This window comes from Gobio gobio, assembly GCF_949357685.1.
Source record: "Gobio gobio genome assembly, chromosome: 10".
Taxonomy (NCBI): Eukaryota; Metazoa; Chordata; class Actinopteri; order Cypriniformes; family Gobionidae; genus Gobio; species Gobio gobio.
Window position 1 is genome coordinate 23,219,218 of NC_137116.1, and position 21,612 is coordinate 23,240,829.

Below are 21,612 nucleotides of genomic sequence, written 5' to 3' on the forward strand. Positions count from 1 at the left end.
ATTACTGAACTACAACTCAAACTAGCGCACAACATCAACGTCATCGCTCTCAGCCACTCCCTCTGTTCGCTGATTGGACCGGTAAAAAATTGTTCGGGGGAAAACCTAAGGATACACCCCAGTCCCAGACGTAGTACTGAAGGAAAATGAAAATTGAGCGGAAGTACGTAGGAGGGCGGAGCCAGGCTAACATAAAAGATCATGATCGCTACAATTCACTTCAAGATAGATCACAATATAATATCCTCAGATCACCCACTCCTAACTCGAGGAAACATTATAAAGGCAGGAGTATTGTTGCCCTAGCTCCACAAACCTTTCCTCCATTGCATAATTCCACCTAGCAGCACCAATATCATCGCCTCGCTTTCGTTTTACCATGTTTGAAAGCGGTGTACGGAGTTTTCAGAGTTTCTGTGCTACTATTGGTCAACTTCACAGATGTGATGGAACCCATCGTGAAGGACCGGAAAAAAAATTAAACATGCTAGTCTTTCTGTCGTGACATCATGAAGCGTTGCAGACACAACGTTGGTTGTCGTCCACTATGACACTAAACGAGATAAACCGATTCTTGCGTCCCGAAGCCCATTATCGTTTTTGAATCACCAAAACACCCAACGTCAAACAGATCATCCCAAAATGGGACTAATATCTTATAGTTTGAACCAGGCATTACAAAGTATTGATTCGTGATTCCCGTTAAATTAAATCACACACAAATATTTAGCCACAGCCCAGTAGGTGGTGCTAACTGCTGTTAATCATGGAAGCACATCTTTCAAGCATCAATTCAATTGAGATATCAGCCTTTAATTCTTCCTCTAATTTGAAGAAACATGTTATGGTAAATTCTGTATATCTTCAGGGCCTGAAATTTGGTGCAAGTTTGCAGGTATTGCGTACAATGTTAATAACACTTACATGAACTTCATAATGCAGGGAATTCCCACTCTCATTTATTAACTTGAACATATAGAGAGTAGACGGCTTCTCTCCGTAGCACACGTCCTGCCACAGTCGGCAGCTCAATTCTTGATGAGTTTAGTATGAGCAAGCATGCGATGTGTGCTGTGAAAAAGTGTGTCAAACAGATCATCCCAAAATGGGACTAATATCTTTGAAGTTTGAACCAGGCATTACGAAGTAGACGTTGTTTGCGGGCATCCAATGAAGACCAGGTTGGTATTATGCAAATTTGTTACAAATCTACATAGGTTCATATTTATAGTGCACATTTTTATCTTTCCATACCTTTTGTAGTTGTAACATGATGAGCAAGCATGTGATGTGTGTGCGATGTGTGCTGTGAAAAAGTGTGTTGGAAACATTCTGAACCCATAATGTGGAAAAAAAAAGCTTGCCATGGCTTAATGTACTGAAATTGGAGGACCAAATTCAGTATACACATTATTGATGACCTGTGGCATTATACTGCATCTCTGTCAGCGAGTGATGTGATGTGATACAACTACAGCTTGTTTATATACATTTTTTGTTTGTTTCTTTGATGAATTTCAAACAGTCAGCCTTCATTTATCGAGTGTATACTTGTGCAACAACATTTTTCAAGTTATAAAATAATAAAATTAATTATGTAGATTAATTTGCATTTAAGTTGAATAATGACATGCATTCTCAGCATTACTTTTGTGGATTTTAGGGTTACCCTGACTCCCAGCTAACCCCTAGTCATCACTGATATTATTGGGCTGCTGCTTATGTAATGTTAGCATTGTATACTATATGGAATTACAATATAATTAGTGTTAGCTCACTGTCTTTGCCTATTTGAGTGCATTAGGCAAGGTTAACTGTTTGATAACATAAGTGATTTTTAAAGAAATTTTCATTTCTTTATCACAAAACTCTAAAGCTGGCACTGTTCTGGAGAGAAATTGCCTCTCTCTTTTTTAACCCATCTGTGTGATGCTGCGCTCTCACATGGGAGTTTTTATATGTTTTTTGTATTCTTTGCACTGTTCTGAACATTTATATTTTATGAGCAACAATAGCTCGCTCAGTGTTCATTAAGGCCTTACAACTGATTTAAAATCTAATCTTTTCATATATAATCTTTCAAAATGGTGATGGGTCGCCTGAACATAACTTTATCTTTTCATCTCTGTAATAGTATTTCCGTATTGCTTTGGAAATAGATACAGTACATTTTATCAATGATAAATGATGTATTTTAAAAAGTTCTAAGTCAAAATTTAAACAGTTGGAGGATTTAGATAATTCTAATGTTAATTACAGTATGTGCACGAATAGTTGGATATTCGATCTGTAATTAATATTCGAAAAATAAAAATATTATTTGAATTTTACTATATTGCTTTGCTGTGTATATGTACGTTACGCACGATAACTGTGCGCTCTGCTTTATTAGTGTTTTTGTCCGCTTGTGCTGCTTGACCTTATATTGCTTTTTCTCTTTAGGCCTATATTTTTTGTTTACATATATTGTTTAATGTTTTGAACTGAATGAAACCCTCAAGATATAAGGTGAACTTGTTGTGTATAGTACCTAATCATAAGTTTGTTCAGAAATGGTGACAAAAACGTTTTCATCTTTCTCATTTTCTCAAAATAACGTCATTTAAATAAACAAATATTCGAATATTCATTTTATATGGGCCCAAATATTCGAATACAATATTTAGGAAAAATGCCCATCCCTAGTATGTACTATCTGTTTTCTACATTTTTAAATTGCAGTGTACAGTGTTTATTATAAGGCGGTAGAATGCGTACTCATCAGTACTTTTAAAAGGTCCCATGGCATGAAATTTTCATTTTATGAGGTTTTTCAACATTAATATGAGTTTCCCTAGCCTGAATATTGTCCCCAAGTGGCTAGAAATTTTGATCGGTGTAAACCGAGTTCTGACTGTCTTTCTCTGCCTTTGAGAAAATGACAGCTCAGACGAGCTGATCTTGAATTTTCCTGTTATGACGTCATAACAGGAACGGTTACCTCACTTTCCTCCGCACAGAGAATTTGGCACGCCCATGCGAGCGCCATATTTGTTTGTCCTCGAGAGATCATGGCTTGTGAACTAGTGAATGCTGGCAGTTTCTCAGTGTTTGGATGTACAAATGAAAACAGAAGTCTTTTTTGAGTTTCTCGTGAGTTTCTCCTCAACATCGGCAGAGCCACTAGCCTGACAAGCCAGACCCACATCAAGATGTTGGGTCTGGAAACTCACCATTGACAGGGCTCAATCCGAGGGGCGGGATAAACGGTTGTCTTTCAAATTCCCTCTGAACGCAATTGGATAGCACCATGAGCGCCACAACCAACCAGAGCGAAGAAGAAGGTAAAGCCGAGCTAACGTTAGTTGATAGACTTTCGCCGTATCCGGTAGGCAAAACTGCGAACTAGGGCTGCAGCTATTGATTCTTTTTGTAATCGATTAATCTAGCACTTAATCGATCGATTAATAGATTAATTGGATAAAATTTTTTTGGGGTGTATACGTTTACTACTTAAAAACATCAAAGCTAAACATCATATCTAGTCAAACCGCATCACGACATCGCTACAAATACAGTATGGGATCAAAATCAGCGAACATCAATGTATAGGCTTAGGCTACGTTATTGAAGTCGTACTGCTGTGGAATGCCAGGTCTACTTTGCAGTAGACACATTGCACCTGTTCTCTTCTTTTTTAAGAATGTAATGATCCCAAACTTTAGACATTCTCTGCCGTTTATGAACATCTTTACTCTCCGCCATCGTGCCAACCAAATTCAAAATGTATCACGCGCTATGGTGTGCTTCCTGAACATTGAACAGCGGTCCGTGTGAATCAGATCCCTGCGAGTATAGTGCGGAGCATAGGAATTTAACGAGGCAGACTTTTTGCCACGAGGAATTTTTGTAATCGAGTTAATTGAGTAACTCGATGAATCGTTTCAGCCCTACTTCAAACATATCTTCTTTTCTTAAGAATGACTTCAGTGCTGTTCTTTTGCTGTTCCAGCGCTCAGGCCTACCGAGAGTTGCTAGACTACACTCGCGGCAAAATAAATTTTCTGCCGCTAGGGTGCGTCTAGATTTCTAGGCTACAGAGCCACATCTTTAGAGATAAACTTCACGCACGCCGAAGCTCGGGCTGCACTGGCCGGTCGGTCTTCAACATCACCAACCCCCAGTACTGCATCTGGCCCACAGCGGAGGCACCACACGCAGCGCAAGATTAAGCAGAAGGGGGGTAAGCTTGAGGGTCTCCGGGCTAGGCTAGCCAGCTATCCCCACAATAAACTGGATTACATTCGATTACTGCTGTTGTGTCTTTGTTTGCGCTGTGTACTCAATGCGCGACACTGACGCTTTTCATATGATAGGAAAATATCTAAAAATAATGCTATAATCAACACTTACTCGTAACGCATTCATCTCCTGTAATGGTACATTACATGTGTTACAGTTGGTAATAAGGAGGAAGACGGGCTCGGCGTGACTGGGGCTCTCAGATACAAAAAAAATAAAACTTGCGCTGACAGCGCTCACAACTCATATCAGTACAATATCACTTTGTTAGCAATCTCTCCGTCTCTGGTCCATTGATGTCCGGTTTGCGAACGAATCGTTTTTTTGAACTGGTTCTTTTTAGTGAACCGGTCAAACCAGTTCACCAAATCGGACTGAATCGTTCTAAACGGTTCGCGTCTCGAGTCAGCGCTGATCCATCATTTACTAAAGTTACTAACTTTCTGACATGAGTGACAGTCCCTCTGACTAGAAATAAATTAATAACCTGAAGTATATGCTAGTAACTACAACAGTTCACTGAACTGCTGAGAGAACTGATGAGAAGTGACATCCGTCTCCAGTGATGGGAATAACGGCGTTACAGATAAACGGCGTTACTAACGGAATTATTTTTTTCAGTAACGAGTAATCAAACGAATTACTGTTTCTCCCGTTACAACGCCGTTACTGAGGAAAAAAAATGCGGTGTTAGTCGCGTTACTATATTTGAGCTCACTGAAGCACGCACCAGCCATGCGTGTTGGGGGTGGGTGCGGTGGTACACATCACTGATGATGATTGGTGGGTGGGAGATAAGGTTGATAGGTTGAGTTCACACCTATTTTTTTTCACGGTCTATGGTTCACACACACACACACACACACACACACACACACACACACACACACACACACACACACACACACACACACACACACACACACACACACACACACACACACACACACACACACACACACACACACACACACACACACACACACACACACACACACACACACACACACACACACACACACACACACACACACACACACACACACACACACACACACACACACACACACACACACACACACACACACACACACACACACACACACACACACACACACACACACACACACACACACACACACACACACACACACACACACACACACACACACACACACACACACACACACACACACACACACACAGCGATGGTCCAACGACTTCAAAGGTAGCTTTCGCAAACTGGAAGTATAAGCGCTACTTTTCAGGTGAAAGGTAAGAATATTTATGTAGCTAACGTGCAACTTATGCCCAGGAAGAAAGAGTCTCTCCACGCCGGTGGCAAGTGATTCTGAAGCGCCTCACATCATCATATGCCACAAAACTAGTGGCTAAACACCCAGGTGATAACGTGAGCTCCACTACCAAAGGAAAGTATAGTACTGATAATATTTACACTATAGTAGGCCTACTGATAATATTTACAATAATGCATTGAATTTGATAGGTGTCTCTCACATTGTCCCACAGCAACATTACAATAGTGTACATTAATGTACAATGTTTTATAATAATAATTTATTCTATTTAGTGTCCAATTCATTCATTTAACATATCTAATATTGGGGGCATCCAAGTATTTGACATAATTGAACATTTGGGAAAAAAAAAAAAAAAAAGTAACGCAGTAATTACTTTCCCTGGTAATTAGTTACTTTTATAATGATGTAACTCAGTTACTAATTCAGTTACTATTTGTAAGAAGTAACTAGTAAATATAACTAACTACTTTTTTAAAGTAACGTGCCCAACACTGTCCGTCTCTCTGGCACAGCCTTGTGCCTCGTAGACCTCGTTAAACCACGCCCCTTCCGCTCATTTCAAATGCAAAGATGTCAGCCAATCACAACAGTGGGCGTTTTTACTGAAGTCTCACAGCAGACACGCCTCTTGAAACAGGGCATTCAGCCAGAGGGCAAACATCAGTATAGAAAAATCCATGCCATGGAACCTTTAATTAAGCTACTCTTTTACACTTACTAAAGGCAGGTACTTTTTTACTTTACTCACACTACATGGAAAGTAATGGTACTTTGCACGTGAGAGGGAAAATATTTTTTAAAACATTTTAAAACCACCATGTAGTCTAAATTCATTCATTCGAAGTAAATGCAATAATGGTCAATATTTATAATGCATATTGTCAAAAGTATTGGGACACCCCTCCAAATCATTGAATTCAGGTGTTCCAATCACTTCCATGGCCAAAGGTGTATAATATCATGCACCACATTTGTGAAAGAATGGGCCCCGCCGCTTCTAGAAGAATGTTTATGGGAATTTTTGACCACACTCCTAAACCTGGTGGAAAGCCTTCCCATAAGAGTTTAAGCTGTTATAGCTGCAAAGGGTGGGCCAACTCCATATTACTCCATAACAATGAGGATAAAGGCCCTTTCACACCGTACACGTAACAAAAAAGCGAAGCAGAAAAACTAATATTTGGTGTGCGAATAGTTCGCGTCAAAACCATTCACATCAGCCGCAACGGAGTTTGCGACGTCTGTGACGTTTCAGAGCTCCAACATTCCAATACATTTGCGGCGACAGCTGAGAAAACACAGACACTTCCTCATCCAGTGAAGACGAGCTTTTCATTTTATTTAAAAGACCGAAAAGAAGGTTTTGGGTGCCCCCAGTCTTAAAGAACAGAATCTGAAGGGGAGTATGCTAATTTACAGGAGCTAAAACTTTATGATGGCCGGTTCCGCACTTACTTTGAAATGTCCGTGGGACAATTTGAGGAGCTCCTCCAGAGACAGTAGCAGCGGATCTGACGAGATAAACCACACACTTCAGGAACCAATCGATCCGAAGCAGCTGTGTTTCCATCTGTTTCCAGTTGAGTCACAATGTAAACATTTAAGTGCCACAGTCGTACTGACGGAAACACATTCTCTTTCTATAGTCGCGGACACAATTAGATTATAAAAAATTCTACGAGTTTTAAAGGTCCCATGGCATGAAATTTTCATTTTATGAGGTTTTTCAACATTAATATGAGTTCCCCTAGCCTGAATATTGTCCCCAAGTGGATAGAAATGTTGATCGGTGTAAAACCGAGTTCTGGCTGTCTTTCTCTGCCTTTGAGAAAATGACAGGCCAGACTAGCCAATCCTGAAGTCTCCTGTTTTGACGTCCACACAGGAACGGTTACCTCACTTTCCTCCGCCCAGAGAATCTGGCACGCCCAAGCAAATGCTCGAGAGATCATGGCTTGTGAACGAGTGAATGCTGGCAGTTTCTCAGTGTTTGGATGTACAAATGAAAACAGAAGTCTTTTTTCAGTTCCTTCTGATCTGTGATCAGTGATTTCTGATGTGTAGCTAATTATGTATTATTCGTGCACACGCAGCGGCTTCTCTCTCTCCCGACAGAACGGTGTTTTCGGTCTTGTGAGTCACTGTTTTTGTACGTCCTCATCGCGTCTATCTGTTCTAAAATGTGCATACATTCATGAGTTTCTGCTCAACATCGGCAGAGTAACATCTTTAGAGATAAACCTCACACACGCCGAAGCTCGGGCTGCACTGACTCTGCCTTCAACATCACCGACCCCCAGTACTGCATCTGGCCCACAGCGGAGGCGCCTTACGTGGCTCGAGATTAAGCAGAAGGGGGGTAAGCGTGAGCATATCCGGGCTAGCCAGCTATCCCCACAATAAACTGGATTACATTCGATTACTGCTGTTGTGTCTTTGTTTGCGCTGCGTACTCAATGGGCGTCACTGACGCTTTTCATATGATAGGAACATATCTAAAAAATAATGCTATTATCAACACTTACTAGTAACTCGTTCATCTCGACAGCTGTAATGGTACTTTGCATGTGTTACAAAGTTGGTAATAATGATGAAGACGGACTCGTGTGACTGGGACTCGTGTTTATTCAGAACTCTCAGATACAAACACAATAAACTCGCGCTGACTGACAGCGCTCTCATAACTCAGTAGTTACTATAAATAACTTTGTTAACAATAGCTGAGCTCAGTCTCTGGTACATTAGTGATGTCCGGTTCGCGAACGATCTTTCTTTTGAACCGGTTCTTTTTAGTGAACCGAATCAGTTCACCAAATCGGACTGAATCGTTCTAAACGGTTCGCGTCTCCAGTCAGCGCTGATCCATAATTTACTAAAGTTACTAACTTTCTGACATGAGTGTCAGTCCCTCCGACTAGAAATAGACTAATAACCTGAAGTATATGCGGTAACTACAACAGTTCACTGATCTGAGACTGACAGAACTGATGTGAAGTGAACTCCGGACCATCCGTCTCTCTGGCAGCAGCTCGTGCCTGCTCGTGCCTCGTAGACCTCGTTAAACCACGCCCCCTCCGCTTATTTCAAATGCAAAGATGTCAGCCAATCACAACAGTGGGCGTTTTTACTGAAGTCTCACCGCAGACACGCCTCTTGAAACAGGGCAGTCAGCCACAGGGCAAACAGCAGTATAGAAAAAATGCCTTTTATTTCTAAATTATGACATTTTATGATGTAAAAATCATACTAACAATATAAGTACACCTCAGGAAACATTATAAAATAATAGAAAAATGCCATGCCATGGGACCTTTAACTCAAAATATAGATATATTTATATTTATAGATATATTTATATATATTCAGTACATATCCATGTCCTGCACTTATGCAAACGTTGTATATCTTGCACTTGCTGCTATTGCACTTCTGGTTAGACCTAAACTGCATTTCGTTGCCTTGTACTTGTACTTGTGTAATGACAATAAAGTTGAATCTAATCTAATCTAAAAAAAAGGTTATGATATCGTTGTCTATAGCCAACAGTGGGCAAACACAGCTGCAGCTGTACAGCTGTAAACACAACTACAGCTGTAACCTCATGAGAAATGCGATACCTGGCAAAGGTTAATGTTGATTGAATAGCTAATGACATCAACTGGACATTTCATGACCTTTGTTTCCTTGTATGTGATTGGTTTAAGCCTTTTCTGTCGCTGCGAGTGTTAAAAAACAAAACAAAAAACAAATCGACATCGAAACGAAAAAAATAAACAATGTTTTTTCGCCACAGCACATTCGCGTTCAGTGTGGAAGCACTCATTACACAAACAGCTGATCAAAAAATAAAACCATCGCGCTAATTAATGTGTGAAAGGGCCTTTAGACTGAGTTTATAATGTTTGGGAAAAACATCTTGGGAATGGCTTGGTTGAAAATTATGGACTATTATCCAACAATAGTCATGGTCATGTGAAGAACCTTGGAGTAATTTTAGATTCTGAAATCAGGTTTGATCGTCAAGTTAAGAAAATTGTCGAAAATGAAACCTATCCTTTCAAATAAGGATTTGGGAGACTGTTCTGCATGCATTTGTTTCCACACTGTTGGATTGTTTTAATGCTCTATATCAAGGCATAAGTGAATCTCCGGTTACTCATCTTCAGTATGTCCAAAATGCTGCAGCGAGATTCTTAAAGGATAGTTCACTTTTAAATAAACTTTTGCTGATAATTTACTCACCCCCATGTCATCCAAGATGTCCATGTCTTTCTTTCTGCAGTCGAAAAGAAATTAAGGTTTTTGATGAAAACATTCCAGGATTTTTCTCCATATAATGGACTTAAATGGGCTCCAAACGGTTCAAGGTCCAAATGACAGTTTCAGTATAGCTTCAAAGGGCTTTAAACAATACCAAACGATACCAGACGATTAATAAGGGTCTTATCTAGCGAAACGATCAGATTCTGCGAGAAACCGAGCAGTATTTATGCTATTATTTTACCTCTTATCAGACGAACGTGATCATCTCTGAGCTCCGCCATAACTTCCGCTAAGTGAGGTCAAAATAAGAGCATGGTCATAGATGTATACGTAGATGCCTCATTAGCGCTTGCACCAATCAGTAGAATGAGGCATCTACGATCTATATATATATGACCACGCTCATATTTTGACCTCCATTAGTGGAAGTTATGGCTGAGCTCAGAGATGATCACGTTTGTCATTTGGACCTTGAACCATTTGGAGCCCATTGAAGTCCATTATATGGAAAAAAATCCTGGAATGTTTTCATCAAAAACCTTAATTTCTTTTCGACTGCAGAAAGAAAGACATGGACATCTTGGATGACATGGGGGTGAGTAAATTATCAGCAAAAGTTTATTTAAAAGTGAACTAATCCTTAAACAAATACCAGAAAATGGGATCATACAACACCTGTATTGATATCTCTTCACTGGTTACCTGTAAAATATAGAATACAATACAAGGTGTAAATTTTGTCTACAAAGCACTGCATGATCTGTCTCCTGAGTATATAAAGTATATTCTGATCTCTTACCAATCTCAACCTCACCTGTGTTCCTCTCAGAGCATGCTCCTAACCGTCCCACTGTCTCGTTTGAGGCGTAGTAGAGATTGTGCCTTTTCTGTCGCGGCTCCTGCACTCTGAATGTGTTGCCATTACATATTAAATCCTCGTCAAGCATTGACATTTTTAAAAAAGGACTTGAAGACTCTCTTATTTTATCTAGCTTAAGGCGTTTGATTGGGTCTGGGAACTGTGAGTGATTGGTTGCATTATTTTCTTGGTGTTATGTTTCGTTTTGTTGTCCATGTTTGTATGAATTTTTTTTTTTTTACTATTTATGGACAGCACTTTGGTCCATTCTAATGGCTTTGAAAATGCTTTATAAATAAATTGAGTTGAGTTGATTAAACCCTAAGAATTAAGAATAGGATGTCATTAAAGTTCATGTACATGTAAAGGGAGGCGTCCCAAAACTTTTGGCAATATAGTGTATTTGACACGTCGTTTTATTATCTGATGAGGATGATCCATACCGAGTGAGTTATATAGAAACACATTTTGTCTGTACTCAGATTCAGTGAGTGGTAAAGGTTCATGCTCAGGCTCAAGTAGAAGTTATCAAGGGAATAAACAAGAGTTAATGAGAACACAGTCCAGTTTATCCACACCGCCTTGAATATTTAGTATTTAAACCCACTAACCCAGATTACTGAAGGTGGGACCACAATAGCTGTGAATAAATCCATGTGTAACGCGTTGCAACAGTTTCACGTCAAATGAGCGTTTCTATAGCAGTCATACTCATTTGCGCTGGTAAACAATACTGTCCAGTGTCCATGCAAGACAGAAAGCATGTGGTTTTGCCTGATTTACTAACAAACCCTGCGGGCCATACTGTTGAGTCCAGCTCGTTGCTTTGCCGTGTGAGCGATAGAAATCGTTGGAAATGCTGTTAACGGCTTCTATGCTATTTCTCCTAGCGACCCCTACCAGTATCAGACGACAAAAGACTCACCATGCTGTTGTTCCAGTTATTGTTCTCCGAGTTGTAGCTGGAAGGCCAGGATGACTTGGGATCAGACTGCATCTGCTGATGCATGATCCACGCAGCCTCACCTCCGACTCTGTCGCTGCCAACTGAATCGAAAGCCATTCGTGACTAAACCACGAACTCTTTTTGTCTTAAGTTCACTTCTCTCAACCACAGCTAGATTTAGACCGAAACGGATCTTCTCAAAACTGGTCTTTAATTATCTGCCACCACGTTTCACAGTATGCAGCAACTAGAGTACCTCAACTGGATATATTTCCCATTTTGTTTGGTACATACACTGAAGCACGGCGCTGTCATTCAGTTCAACTCGCGAGCAGACGCGCCTTGACTGACAACTCAACTAGCCAATAGGAGACGAGCACAGTGGTGACGATACACCCATGTGACAAAGGTAACATTTCTAGTAATAGGAAGTCGAATCGTTTTTTCCTATATGTTAAACGACCGTCTCAGTGATTATTTTACATCACAACGTAATAACGTCAACATGCACTAAAAATAATACATTTTAATAAGAGTTGTATTATTATAATTTCACATGCGGTTCAGTCGGTTGAACTTGGTTGAACTCATGAAAACATAATTTAGAATCTAAATAAACGTTTTAGTTAAATCCATTTAACTTACACCTCTTGGATGAAAGTCCAATTCAGGCTGTTTTGTGAACCAGTTCATTGAAAAGATTCTACTTTTAACGAAAGATTTGTTCATAAATCGGATATAGATGTTTTAATCTAACCACTGATTATCAGTGAATCAAACTAAAATCACAGAGTGACAGAGTGAATAACTTTATCCCCCTTTGGCCGTCATTATAGGTAAACAAATATTTTAAAGCTAGCTTGGGACCTTTGGAACAAGCAGTAAGGAACCTGGGTTTAAAGGGTTAAATTGAACCGGAAGCACTTTCTGTGTTACATCCTGTGGAATAAGGATACACATTTGAAATGGTCCATGGCTTGATACTTTACGTTTAAAAACTCCCAAATGTTAGCAAAATGAATTACATGCCAGGGACTGCGAGCCTCATCGAGGACATTGATAGTAAGTTAATTGCAAAATAATTAAATATATTGGAGTAAATTCACCCCGGGGAGAGAGGGACACACTCTCACACAGTTGGCGTTGTGTAATGATGTTCGGTTAGGCTCTTTTATCATTTATAAAAGTCACGTTGGTGTTACATGTTTAAGCTAAAAATAGAAATCTAGCCCTCTTTGCTATTGTTCCGCAAGCTGAACTAACGTTAGCCTGGTGAATCAAATAGCTAAGCCAGAGTTCGCGTGAATAATAATTGCCTCAATAATACAGGTGTTCGTGTGATAATAATATAAAATACAATCATGACAGAAATCTCAAAGTAAAAACCGTATTCATGTGACTGAAAATGCTTTAATTTCCCCTCTTTTTAGAAAAACACCTTGTCCTCCTTCGCGATGGAAGAACATTGATTGGGATCCTTAGAAGCATAGATCAGTTTGGTATGTATAATGGCCTGACATTATTTTGCAAGTAACCATTTTTATTATTATTCCAAGATATTCTGCTGTTTACACACCTGTATTCAATTTAATGAACACACTGAAAATGTAGATGTCTCTTTATTCTGGTAATGCTATTTGGTCCCCCATGTTTTTCAAAATATATTTTGTGTTCCACAAAAGAAAGTCACGCAGGTTTGGAATGCCATGAGGGTGACTGAATATAATGTTTTGGTTGAATTATGTTTTTCAGATCCGTAGTAACATGAAAAGAACAGTTGACAGTGGTTATTTTCATTGTAAAATGTACCCTTATATTTGAACAGTGAACCTGTTGCATGATTATTTTGTTTCTTTCACAGCCAATTTAGTTTTGCATCAAACAGTTGAGCGAATCCATGTAGGTAAAAAATTTGGTGACATACCTCGTGGAATATTTGTCGTCAGAGGAGAAAATGTTGTCTTGCTTGGAGAAGTAGTAAGTACATGTGTTTATCGTCTTGCTACCCTTGGAACGATTTTATGACTTTGTGTAATATTTGCTAGGCATGTGGCATATGATGATACAACATTTCATTAGGGTAACAAATCAGAAATCTTGCCACTACTCACTTTTTTTTTTTTTTTTTTTGGATTTTCTAAAAAGTTTAATATTATACTATTTTTCCCTTCCAGGATCTGGATAAAGAATGTGATCAAATCCTCCAGAGAGTTTCCATTGAGGAAATTCTGGAGGAACAGCGGACGGAACAGCAAGCCAAGCAGGAGTCAGAGAGACTGAAGCTACAGGCAGTGAAAGAGAGAGGGTTATCGATCCCTAAAGCTGACACGTTAGATGATTTCTGAAACATTTAGTTCTTTTTGGATGATTTTATTTCTGTTTTATTGGATGGTTTTGTTTGGTATGAGACAACAGTCTATCTTGACTTTGAAATCATTCAAGTCTCGCAAGATTATGACTTCAAGATTTTGTTTCACCAGTTGCTGTAAAGGCACGTTTTGAGAATTGCCCACCATCTTTGTTTTTTTTATGGCAGATGCCATAGCGAAATGAAGGATGGACCAAACTGAAGCACTTGGCCTGTTGGCTTTTAGTTTAAAATTAAACAACTGTAAATGGTATACAAGAAAAGTTTATTTCAGTGTTCACTATGTTATGGATATGACGCTATGGTTAAGTTGGTGTACTGTATAATGTAAAACGCATGAAACAACACTGAAAATATTTTTGTTCTATTAAACCTGTTTTATACTGATGACAGACTTTTAATTAATTGACACTCTACTTGATTCTTAGAAACCAAATATAATTTTGATGTATTATGTTTTTTTTTTTAATTTAACAATCTCCAGAAATGTTCTTAGTAGCCAATCAACACAGAGGGCTGGTGTTTTAAAACATCAGGGTGTATTTACACTAGATTAGAACATAGATTAGAACTATATTAAAAAACAACTATATTTTATATGTAAATAATATAATTATTTACATTTATTTTTATAATTAATTTTAAAATCTCCACATACAGAGCCTGGCTTTTCATGTGAAACATGTCCTTGCATTAATCGGTAGCTAGGGGGTGATTTTGCATTTGGAGAGAAGAAGAGAAGGACATTAAAGTTTGAAGTTTAGACGACAGGTACTTTTTTAATATAGTGAGAAGAGGGCACGTCATGGCTACAGGGAATATATTAGACTAAATTGCATTTTTATTATTGTGAGTAATACAGTTTATACTCTCTTAATGATTGTTTCATTTGAATAAGCTCAGAGTATTTGAGAATACCTCAAATGTACAGCAATGGCATTAGGGAGAAAATGCCCTAAATTTCACTTTATAGGCTTTAAAAGTGTTTATTATTATTATTATTATGATATATTACTTAAAATAACTATAACAAAGCACAATGACAGGGGGACTGTAACAGCTAGTGTTCGTCGCTTTTCACTCTTCCTAATGCGAGTTTCTCTCATGAGTGGGAATGAAAAACAGAAATCCCGGAGTGGCATTAGAACCGGGTGATTAGAAAACCCTTTGGGAGGTGAATTTTCTTTGTTACCATTGAAATTTCAAGTCCGGATTTCAGTATGTGCTGTGTTTGGTGACACGCAAAACTTGATGCAAAGCAAAATTAGCCTATACAAACTAACCGGTTGTTAAGTTGAATTGAGTATTAATATATTGAATTGTTTTATAAAAGCAATACCACGAATCGAATTTCTGTTGGTTGGTCTAATTATCAACTCGCTTGTACACGCCATGTACAAAATGTTAAGTTAAGTGAAATGGCCCCACTTAAATGAAACAAGTGTAGGCTAATTCGTCTTTGCTATTTATTGGCCTTGACTTTCAATCCAGGGCTATCCCACTTTCTATTATTGCTCCCAGTGCCGACTGAAAGAGCGGGAGCGGCATGAATGTGCTGCTATCAAATATCCTTTGACAGCCATGCATGCTTGTTCTTCAAGGCCCGTGCGTCACAGCTGCATTTGAACACGCCCCTTCAAACGCTTGTTGAATAGGAATGACAAGGAAACATGACAAGCGCTAAAGATGAATCTCATATACTGTTATAACCGCGCGCGTGCTCATCCTTTCGCATCGCTACGCCATTTGAACGCCGCTCTACCGCTGTAAATCTGAACGGAGACACGGGGAAAGCCGCTTGGGACCCAGCCAAAAATTACAACTGAAAGCAGAAACCCAGCCCTGCTTCGATTACGCACCGAGAGAGGGAGCACGTTGATAGTGACAGCGGCACTTCAACAACTCATCTATGATCGACTCGTTTTCTGCCGTGCACCCTCAAAGGATGTAGACCTCGGCCTGCTGTCTTTGGCATGTACGGTTTAACGGGACTTGTGGCCAGTGGCTCGACAACGCTGTTTCAACAGGCAATGCCTTCCTTACGCGTTTTGTGGCGCAAACTACAACAACCACACGCGTGTGTCAGCGATTTCTGCATGTTTTGCATCTGTATACGTGTGTTGATCATTTAAAATGCCTAGGTTTTGATTTAAATACTTTTATAAGGACGGAAAATAGCGTATTCTGCTGGGAGGAGCAATAAGGAGCTCTATCTAGGCTACTCTTCGGCTTCCACGGCAATATCACGGTGGTTTTTTGATGGAGCTGGAGAATATTGTTGCAAACACGGTACTCTTAAAGGCAAGAGAGGGTGAGTACGCGAAAATGTGATTTATTGTTATTGTTTTAATCGTAGCTATGTAGTTTGTTGTAGTTTTTACAGCCAGGAAAAGCCGTGAAACCGCTGCTCGTGCACCTTTTGTGATGATGTAATCTCAAACAGATGCTGCGTGAATTTATCCAGTACGACATGTAACATTGTTTTAGTATTGAACACCTCCAGCGGTTCTTTCATCTGGAACCAAAGTCATAACGCCAGCGTCATAATGCTGTAACATTGTATCGTTTGACAGTTGGTACGTGTTACTGGTTGAACGCCCGAGAACATCAGCTTCCCACATCCGTTTTACGCGCTGAAAAGCGATCGTGATTTTGTTTGAATGCAAGTTATTAAGTGTAGAGAGACCACAAACTTCTCGCCTTTTGGTGGTGTTTTCTATACGATATACGTTTCCAGTGAGGTAGGCTACATGACGTGAGCTGTCTGTAAGGAAATGGTAGATATGTTACAGCTGCCACCTTTTTAACGTTTTTCCACACAAACACGCACTACTGGCTGATATTAACTCGGTAGGTCCGTCAATTCTGGTCAGCAGTCGATAAGACGATGTGAACTACGCTTGTCTTCGTTACCACGAATACCACAATAACCGCTACTTCCTTTACTGGTGTTATGATATAGGCTAAGGCCTCGACAGACGATCATTATTACGCTGAAGCTTGAATTGATTTAGATTCAGAATGAGCCAAATGTAAACCAAGACCACAAGGGTATAAAGAGTTGTAGTATGTGTTGTCTTTTTGTCAGGCCTTGAATGGAATTACCGTAGGACAGATGATATAGCAATAATTTTTAATTTGACATTTCCCCATTTTGTCAATCAGCGTGAAAAAAAAAATTTTTTTTTTAGCTGCATTCCTAGTGCAAAGCTGCTCTCTTGAACCTGTGTGCATCATGGAAAATTATAATGGGGTCCTGATGGGTCTCGAAAAGGAAAGGTATATGGTAGCCACTTATTTGTCTGTCCATTTCAAAAGGAACATGATATTAAACAAGATTGCATTTACCATTCACACTTTAATTTTAGAAAGTAAATCTGATTATGTGAATCACTAACTCTTGAATATCTTTTAATACCAATCTACAGTTACAATTCAATCGGTCATTCAAATGTTGCTTCTTGCGATCTTAATCTCTAGTTACATCTCAAGTGTGTCTTTCACCTTGTGCTTTTTGCCATCTGTTGTGATCCTTCAGAGCTCAGTTAAGACATCGTTCAGCAAAAATTGTAAAATATGGAGCTGGTGAACCTTGTTAGCCATGGATGAACGTTTTGCACCATTGGCTCCATTAATTACTAAAATTCTCTTGTGAACTGGCACAAGCCCAAACATTCATTTCCTATGCTCATTGTTGCCCTTAGCCCAGAGTTTACCATAAATGACAGGCACTTGTTTTGACAAGTGTAAGATTTACAATGTACCCTCACTATGTTGTTGAACAGAGAGCACTAGCCTAGCCCAGTAATGTTAGCTGATCTAACTGAATATAGACAAATAATGTACACACACAGAGAAAAAGGGTGTCAAAATTTTACCTTTAGGGGTAAAACAGCTTGTCACTGGGGCAGTACTCTTAAAAGGATATATTTGTACCTTTTCTACTCCCTAAAAGTTGCATCTTAGTACCTTAGAGACAAGTACAAATACGTACCTTAAAGGGATAGTTCTCCCAAAAATGAAAATTAGCCCATGATTTACTCACCCTCAAGTCATCCTAGATGTGTATGACATTCTTCTTTCAGACGAATACGAACGGAGTTATATTAAAAATGTCCTGGCTCTTCCAAGATTTATAATGGCAGTCCGCTAACTGTCGTATGCGCGTTTGCGTGAGACTGGCATTCCAGCGTATGAATTAGGACGCAGGCGTAGAGTAAGTTTGGGTGACGAATGCGGAAGCGCAGAAGATAGAGCAACACAAAACTTGTTTCTCGTGAGAACTAGCATATTCTCATCGGAGCGTCCTACGCTGGAACGCCAGTCTCTTGTAAACGCGCATGCAACAGTTAGCGGAAATTAGAGATTATAGTTTGTAAAGTTTTAAATACGGTTATTTTTTTATTTACTTGAGGGTGAGTAAATCATGGGCTAATTTTCATTTTTGGGTGAACTATCCATTTAAGGTACTACTATGAACCTTTTTGTGGTAAAAAAAAGGGTACAAATATGCCCTTTTAAAGCTACACTGTGTGATATTTCCCCCCATCTAGTGGTGAAAAGGTATATGACCATCCAGTGAATTTTAGTTTCTGTTCTTCTCAATTCCGATTTCGTTTCAACTCCTACGGTGGCCGATTTAGTCCAAGATTAACATGGCTTCCAGTTCGACCTCGTCCACATTCGACATGGTGCCTGTGGGATATTCTGTGCGCAGTGGGATGGATGGAACTAAACTGGCCTAATTATTCGGCTAGAAAGAACTGCAGCTAATCCAGAGTGAACTTTGATGATAGTAATGTTTATTCAGTCATCCAATTGCAAGGCATAAACAGGTTTGCGTGGATATGTACATAAATGTGGTTTCTGTGAGAGAACAAATAAGGATGGTAAATATACATACACAGTTAAGAACTGTATAACTATACTTATAAGTTACATTTGTATAATGTAACCGTAAACCAGAGCTTATTGTACCATATATAGGCGCTAAATGCAGCTGCATTAAAAGGAGCGGAGCTGCCGCTGCTGCTGCTAACAAGCGGTGTCGGGTTATAAAAGTGTGTGCGGCGCTTTAACGTTAGCACTGCAGTGCGCTCTGTATAACAATTGTTAATATGCCGATCAGACCTGATGCATATTTCCATCAACATACATTACAAGAAAATATTTTCTAAAAACGAATAAACATTGTTGATAACAAAATAACTGAATGATTATTCAAATAGGTGAGCATTACGCTATTGTATGTTGACACAAAAATACTTCTGAGGTGACATCAACTGAATTACGCGATGACACACTCTGAAACACATCTACAATGACAATAACTATTATTACTTACGGAGTTATTAACGCACAGAAAGGCGAAGCTTGAATTTACGGGTATGTCCCTCTTTGGCTAATGTACTTTCAAGATGGAGGGGCAACATGGCGACCACCGTTAGATCCCATTACCTTATGTATTTTCAATGGCATATTATAAACTTACGAGAATACTTTATTACTTGAAAGAAGTAAATATACATTAATGAGCACATATATTTTTGAAAGAACTAAGTGTTTTTAGCTAAGAATAGACTAATAAAGTTACACAGTGTAGCTTTAAGGGTTCTGCCTCAGTGACAAGCTGTTGTACCCCTAAAGGTCCAATTTTGACACCATTTTTTTCTCTGTGTAGAGAATTTAAAGAAGCTTGGTTTATTTTGCTTTTCCACACTTCAGATAGTAGACAAAAGAGTTTCTCTCAAAGGACAGCAGGCTTTGCGGAGTGTTTGTGTGGACGGTAATGTGGGTGAGTGTTCATAGTTTAATAGTTAACGGGACATTTCACAACGTTGTACAAATATTGAAAAAAGCCTTTTTGCAAACATGTTTCTCGTCATGCTACTGCTCTTATTCAAATTGAAACCCTTCTGAACACACAGTGAACATCAGGAAACCGGCCTTTTTTAAGTGGTCGTGTGTTTATTGATGTGTGCAAGCCTCTGTGTGTGTGCATGTGTGTGAGAGAGCACTTGTTCAGTAAGGGTCTGCTTTGTTTGTTCTATGTCCATGTGTGCGCCTCCCCCCCAACATTTGTTTATCACGCTGTGTTCAGAGCAGAAAATGAGGCGCAAGGCACGCAGACTCTTGTCCAAATGTTCGACTAGCAGCAGATAACAGGAAAAGCAGAGTTTACAGGCCACACAGTCTGTTTACATGGCTGAAGCCATGCTTCCGAAATCATTAGAGGGTCCGGCCAGAGCCAGGCAGCCCCAAACTAAACAGAAAGCCCATCTACGTCTGCTATGATATTGTTCTTGGAGACCAGGCACAGACATCATGTTGGCATTGGAAAAGGTAGGCCCCGTGTTTAGTCTTAATTGGTACTGAATTTGAATGTTTAATTTCATTGAGTATTCTCAATTCACTCTCAGAAAAAAAGGTACAGCGCTGTCGCTGTCACTGCCACTGCCACCCTAAGGTACAAAAGTGAAAAGGTACATCCTTTTACCTTACTTACCCCTAAATGGTACATATTAGTACTTTAAAAGTACATTTTTGTACCTTACGGTACCGCCCAAGTGACACGCTGTACCTTTTTTTCTGAGAGTGTTCATGTAGCCTGCCATAAGCCTATGACAGTTAAACTCTAACTTTCTCTTTGAACTGGCGGTCCATTTTGACGTAGTCAGAGCTCAGAAAACATGTTACACTAATACACATTATAATATGTAAGCCCAGTAAAAGATAAAAAGTGGCACTTGTGAGAAAGTTTACAAAAAGAAGTTTCTCGCTCCACTCAATTGCAGGATGTAAAGTCACAGTTGTGAGATGTAAAGGCATATTTCATATAGGACAATACTATAGGAACTTGCTGAGAATGCAATGCATTCTTGTCACATCATGAATTGCGCTCTAACATATTAGAATGCAGACATGATAAATTGAGCTAGCACTGTGACTGCAGCATTTGCATGATCACCCTTTCCTGCCACCACTAGTGACATCGTTTCCTACTGTTACACAGTGTCTATAACGAACACAAGCGGAGCGACGTGACAAAAGACAGTAGAACCCATTATAATCAGCGATGCTGTCTACACTGGATGCGACACGACACAACAAATTCCCAACAGTAAACAGATGCCCTGTTCTATTTCTGACATGTACTTCTGACATGAAGAACAAATACATTTGCAATGGTCACTTGTCATGTCCAGTGTAGACACAGACAGCCTCTTTTGCGTCCGGTATAGACACTGTGTGGAAGCTGCTGCATCAAGTGAGGTGATCCAAAGTTATAGTAACCTCCAATGCACATATGCCAACATTATGCAGTTCTTTAAGCCTAGGCAATTTCCACAAGCATGAGCTGCAAGTATTGTTTGAATTTATCAGGGAAGTTCATTCGCAAGAGGAGACATATCAAGACGACGTAAGGCAAACATATCAGTCAAGTTCATGACCTCAGATATCTGGTGTCATTATTATAGACAGACAATACAGGCAGATAGGACATAAAAAATAGCCTGATTGTCTTCAGTCCACGGTCAGCTCAGAGTTGGATGTAAAGTCAACATGAAATCAA

General features: G+C 39.4%; 3 protein-coding genes across 5 annotated transcripts in view; 2 read left to right on the plus strand and 1 right to left on the minus strand.

The window, feature by feature from the left end:
• Positions 1 to 12,022, minus strand: part of bag4 (BCL2 associated athanogene 4) — a 28,412-nt gene extending 16,390 nt beyond the window's left edge. The window contains exon 1 of the mRNA XM_079827917.1: positions 11,651 to 12,022. Within this exon, the coding sequence (XP_079684043.1) occupies positions 11,651 to 11,788 (138 nt within the window). The 5' untranslated portion in view covers positions 11,789 to 12,022. The remainder of the gene's footprint in view (positions 1 to 11,650) is intronic.
• A 578-nt stretch (positions 12,023 to 12,600) lies between these two features.
• On the plus strand, positions 12,601 to 14,425 carry lsm1 (LSM1, U6 small nuclear RNA associated). Its single transcript, XM_079827918.1, has 4 exons — positions 12,601 to 12,733; positions 13,102 to 13,170; positions 13,533 to 13,648; positions 13,846 to 14,425. Exons 1-4 carry the CDS (start codon positions 12,688 to 12,690, stop codon positions 14,014 to 14,016), a joined length of 402 nt encoding a protein of 133 aa, XP_079684044.1. The 5' UTR covers positions 12,601 to 12,687; the 3' UTR covers positions 14,017 to 14,425.
• A 1,244-nt stretch (positions 14,426 to 15,669) lies between these two features.
• Positions 15,670 to 21,612, plus strand: part of grk5l (G protein-coupled receptor kinase 5 like) — a 75,387-nt gene continuing 69,444 nt past the window's right edge. For all 3 annotated transcript variants that reach the window (XM_079827610.1, XM_079827611.1, XM_079827612.1), the window contains exon 1: positions 15,670 to 16,350. In XM_079827610.1, the coding sequence (XP_079683736.1) occupies positions 16,299 to 16,350 (52 nt within the window). In that variant the 5' untranslated portion in view covers positions 15,670 to 16,298. The remainder of the gene's footprint in view (positions 16,351 to 21,612) is intronic.

What these genes read in the sequence shown, in the direction of transcription:
- lsm1 (XM_079827918.1), top strand. Translation starts at nt 12,688, where the DNA reads ATGAATTACATGCCAGGGACTGCGAGCCTCATCGAGGACATTGATA. An exon ending in TAGAAGCATAGATCAGTTTG is followed by an intron (nt 13,171 to 13,532) that starts GTATGTATAATG and finishes TTTCTTTCACAG; the next exon opens with CCAATTTAGTTTTGCATCAA. An exon ending in TTGTCTTGCTTGGAGAAGTA is followed by an intron (nt 13,649 to 13,845) that starts GTAAGTACATGT and finishes TTTCCCTTCCAG; the next exon opens with GATCTGGATAAAGAATGTGA.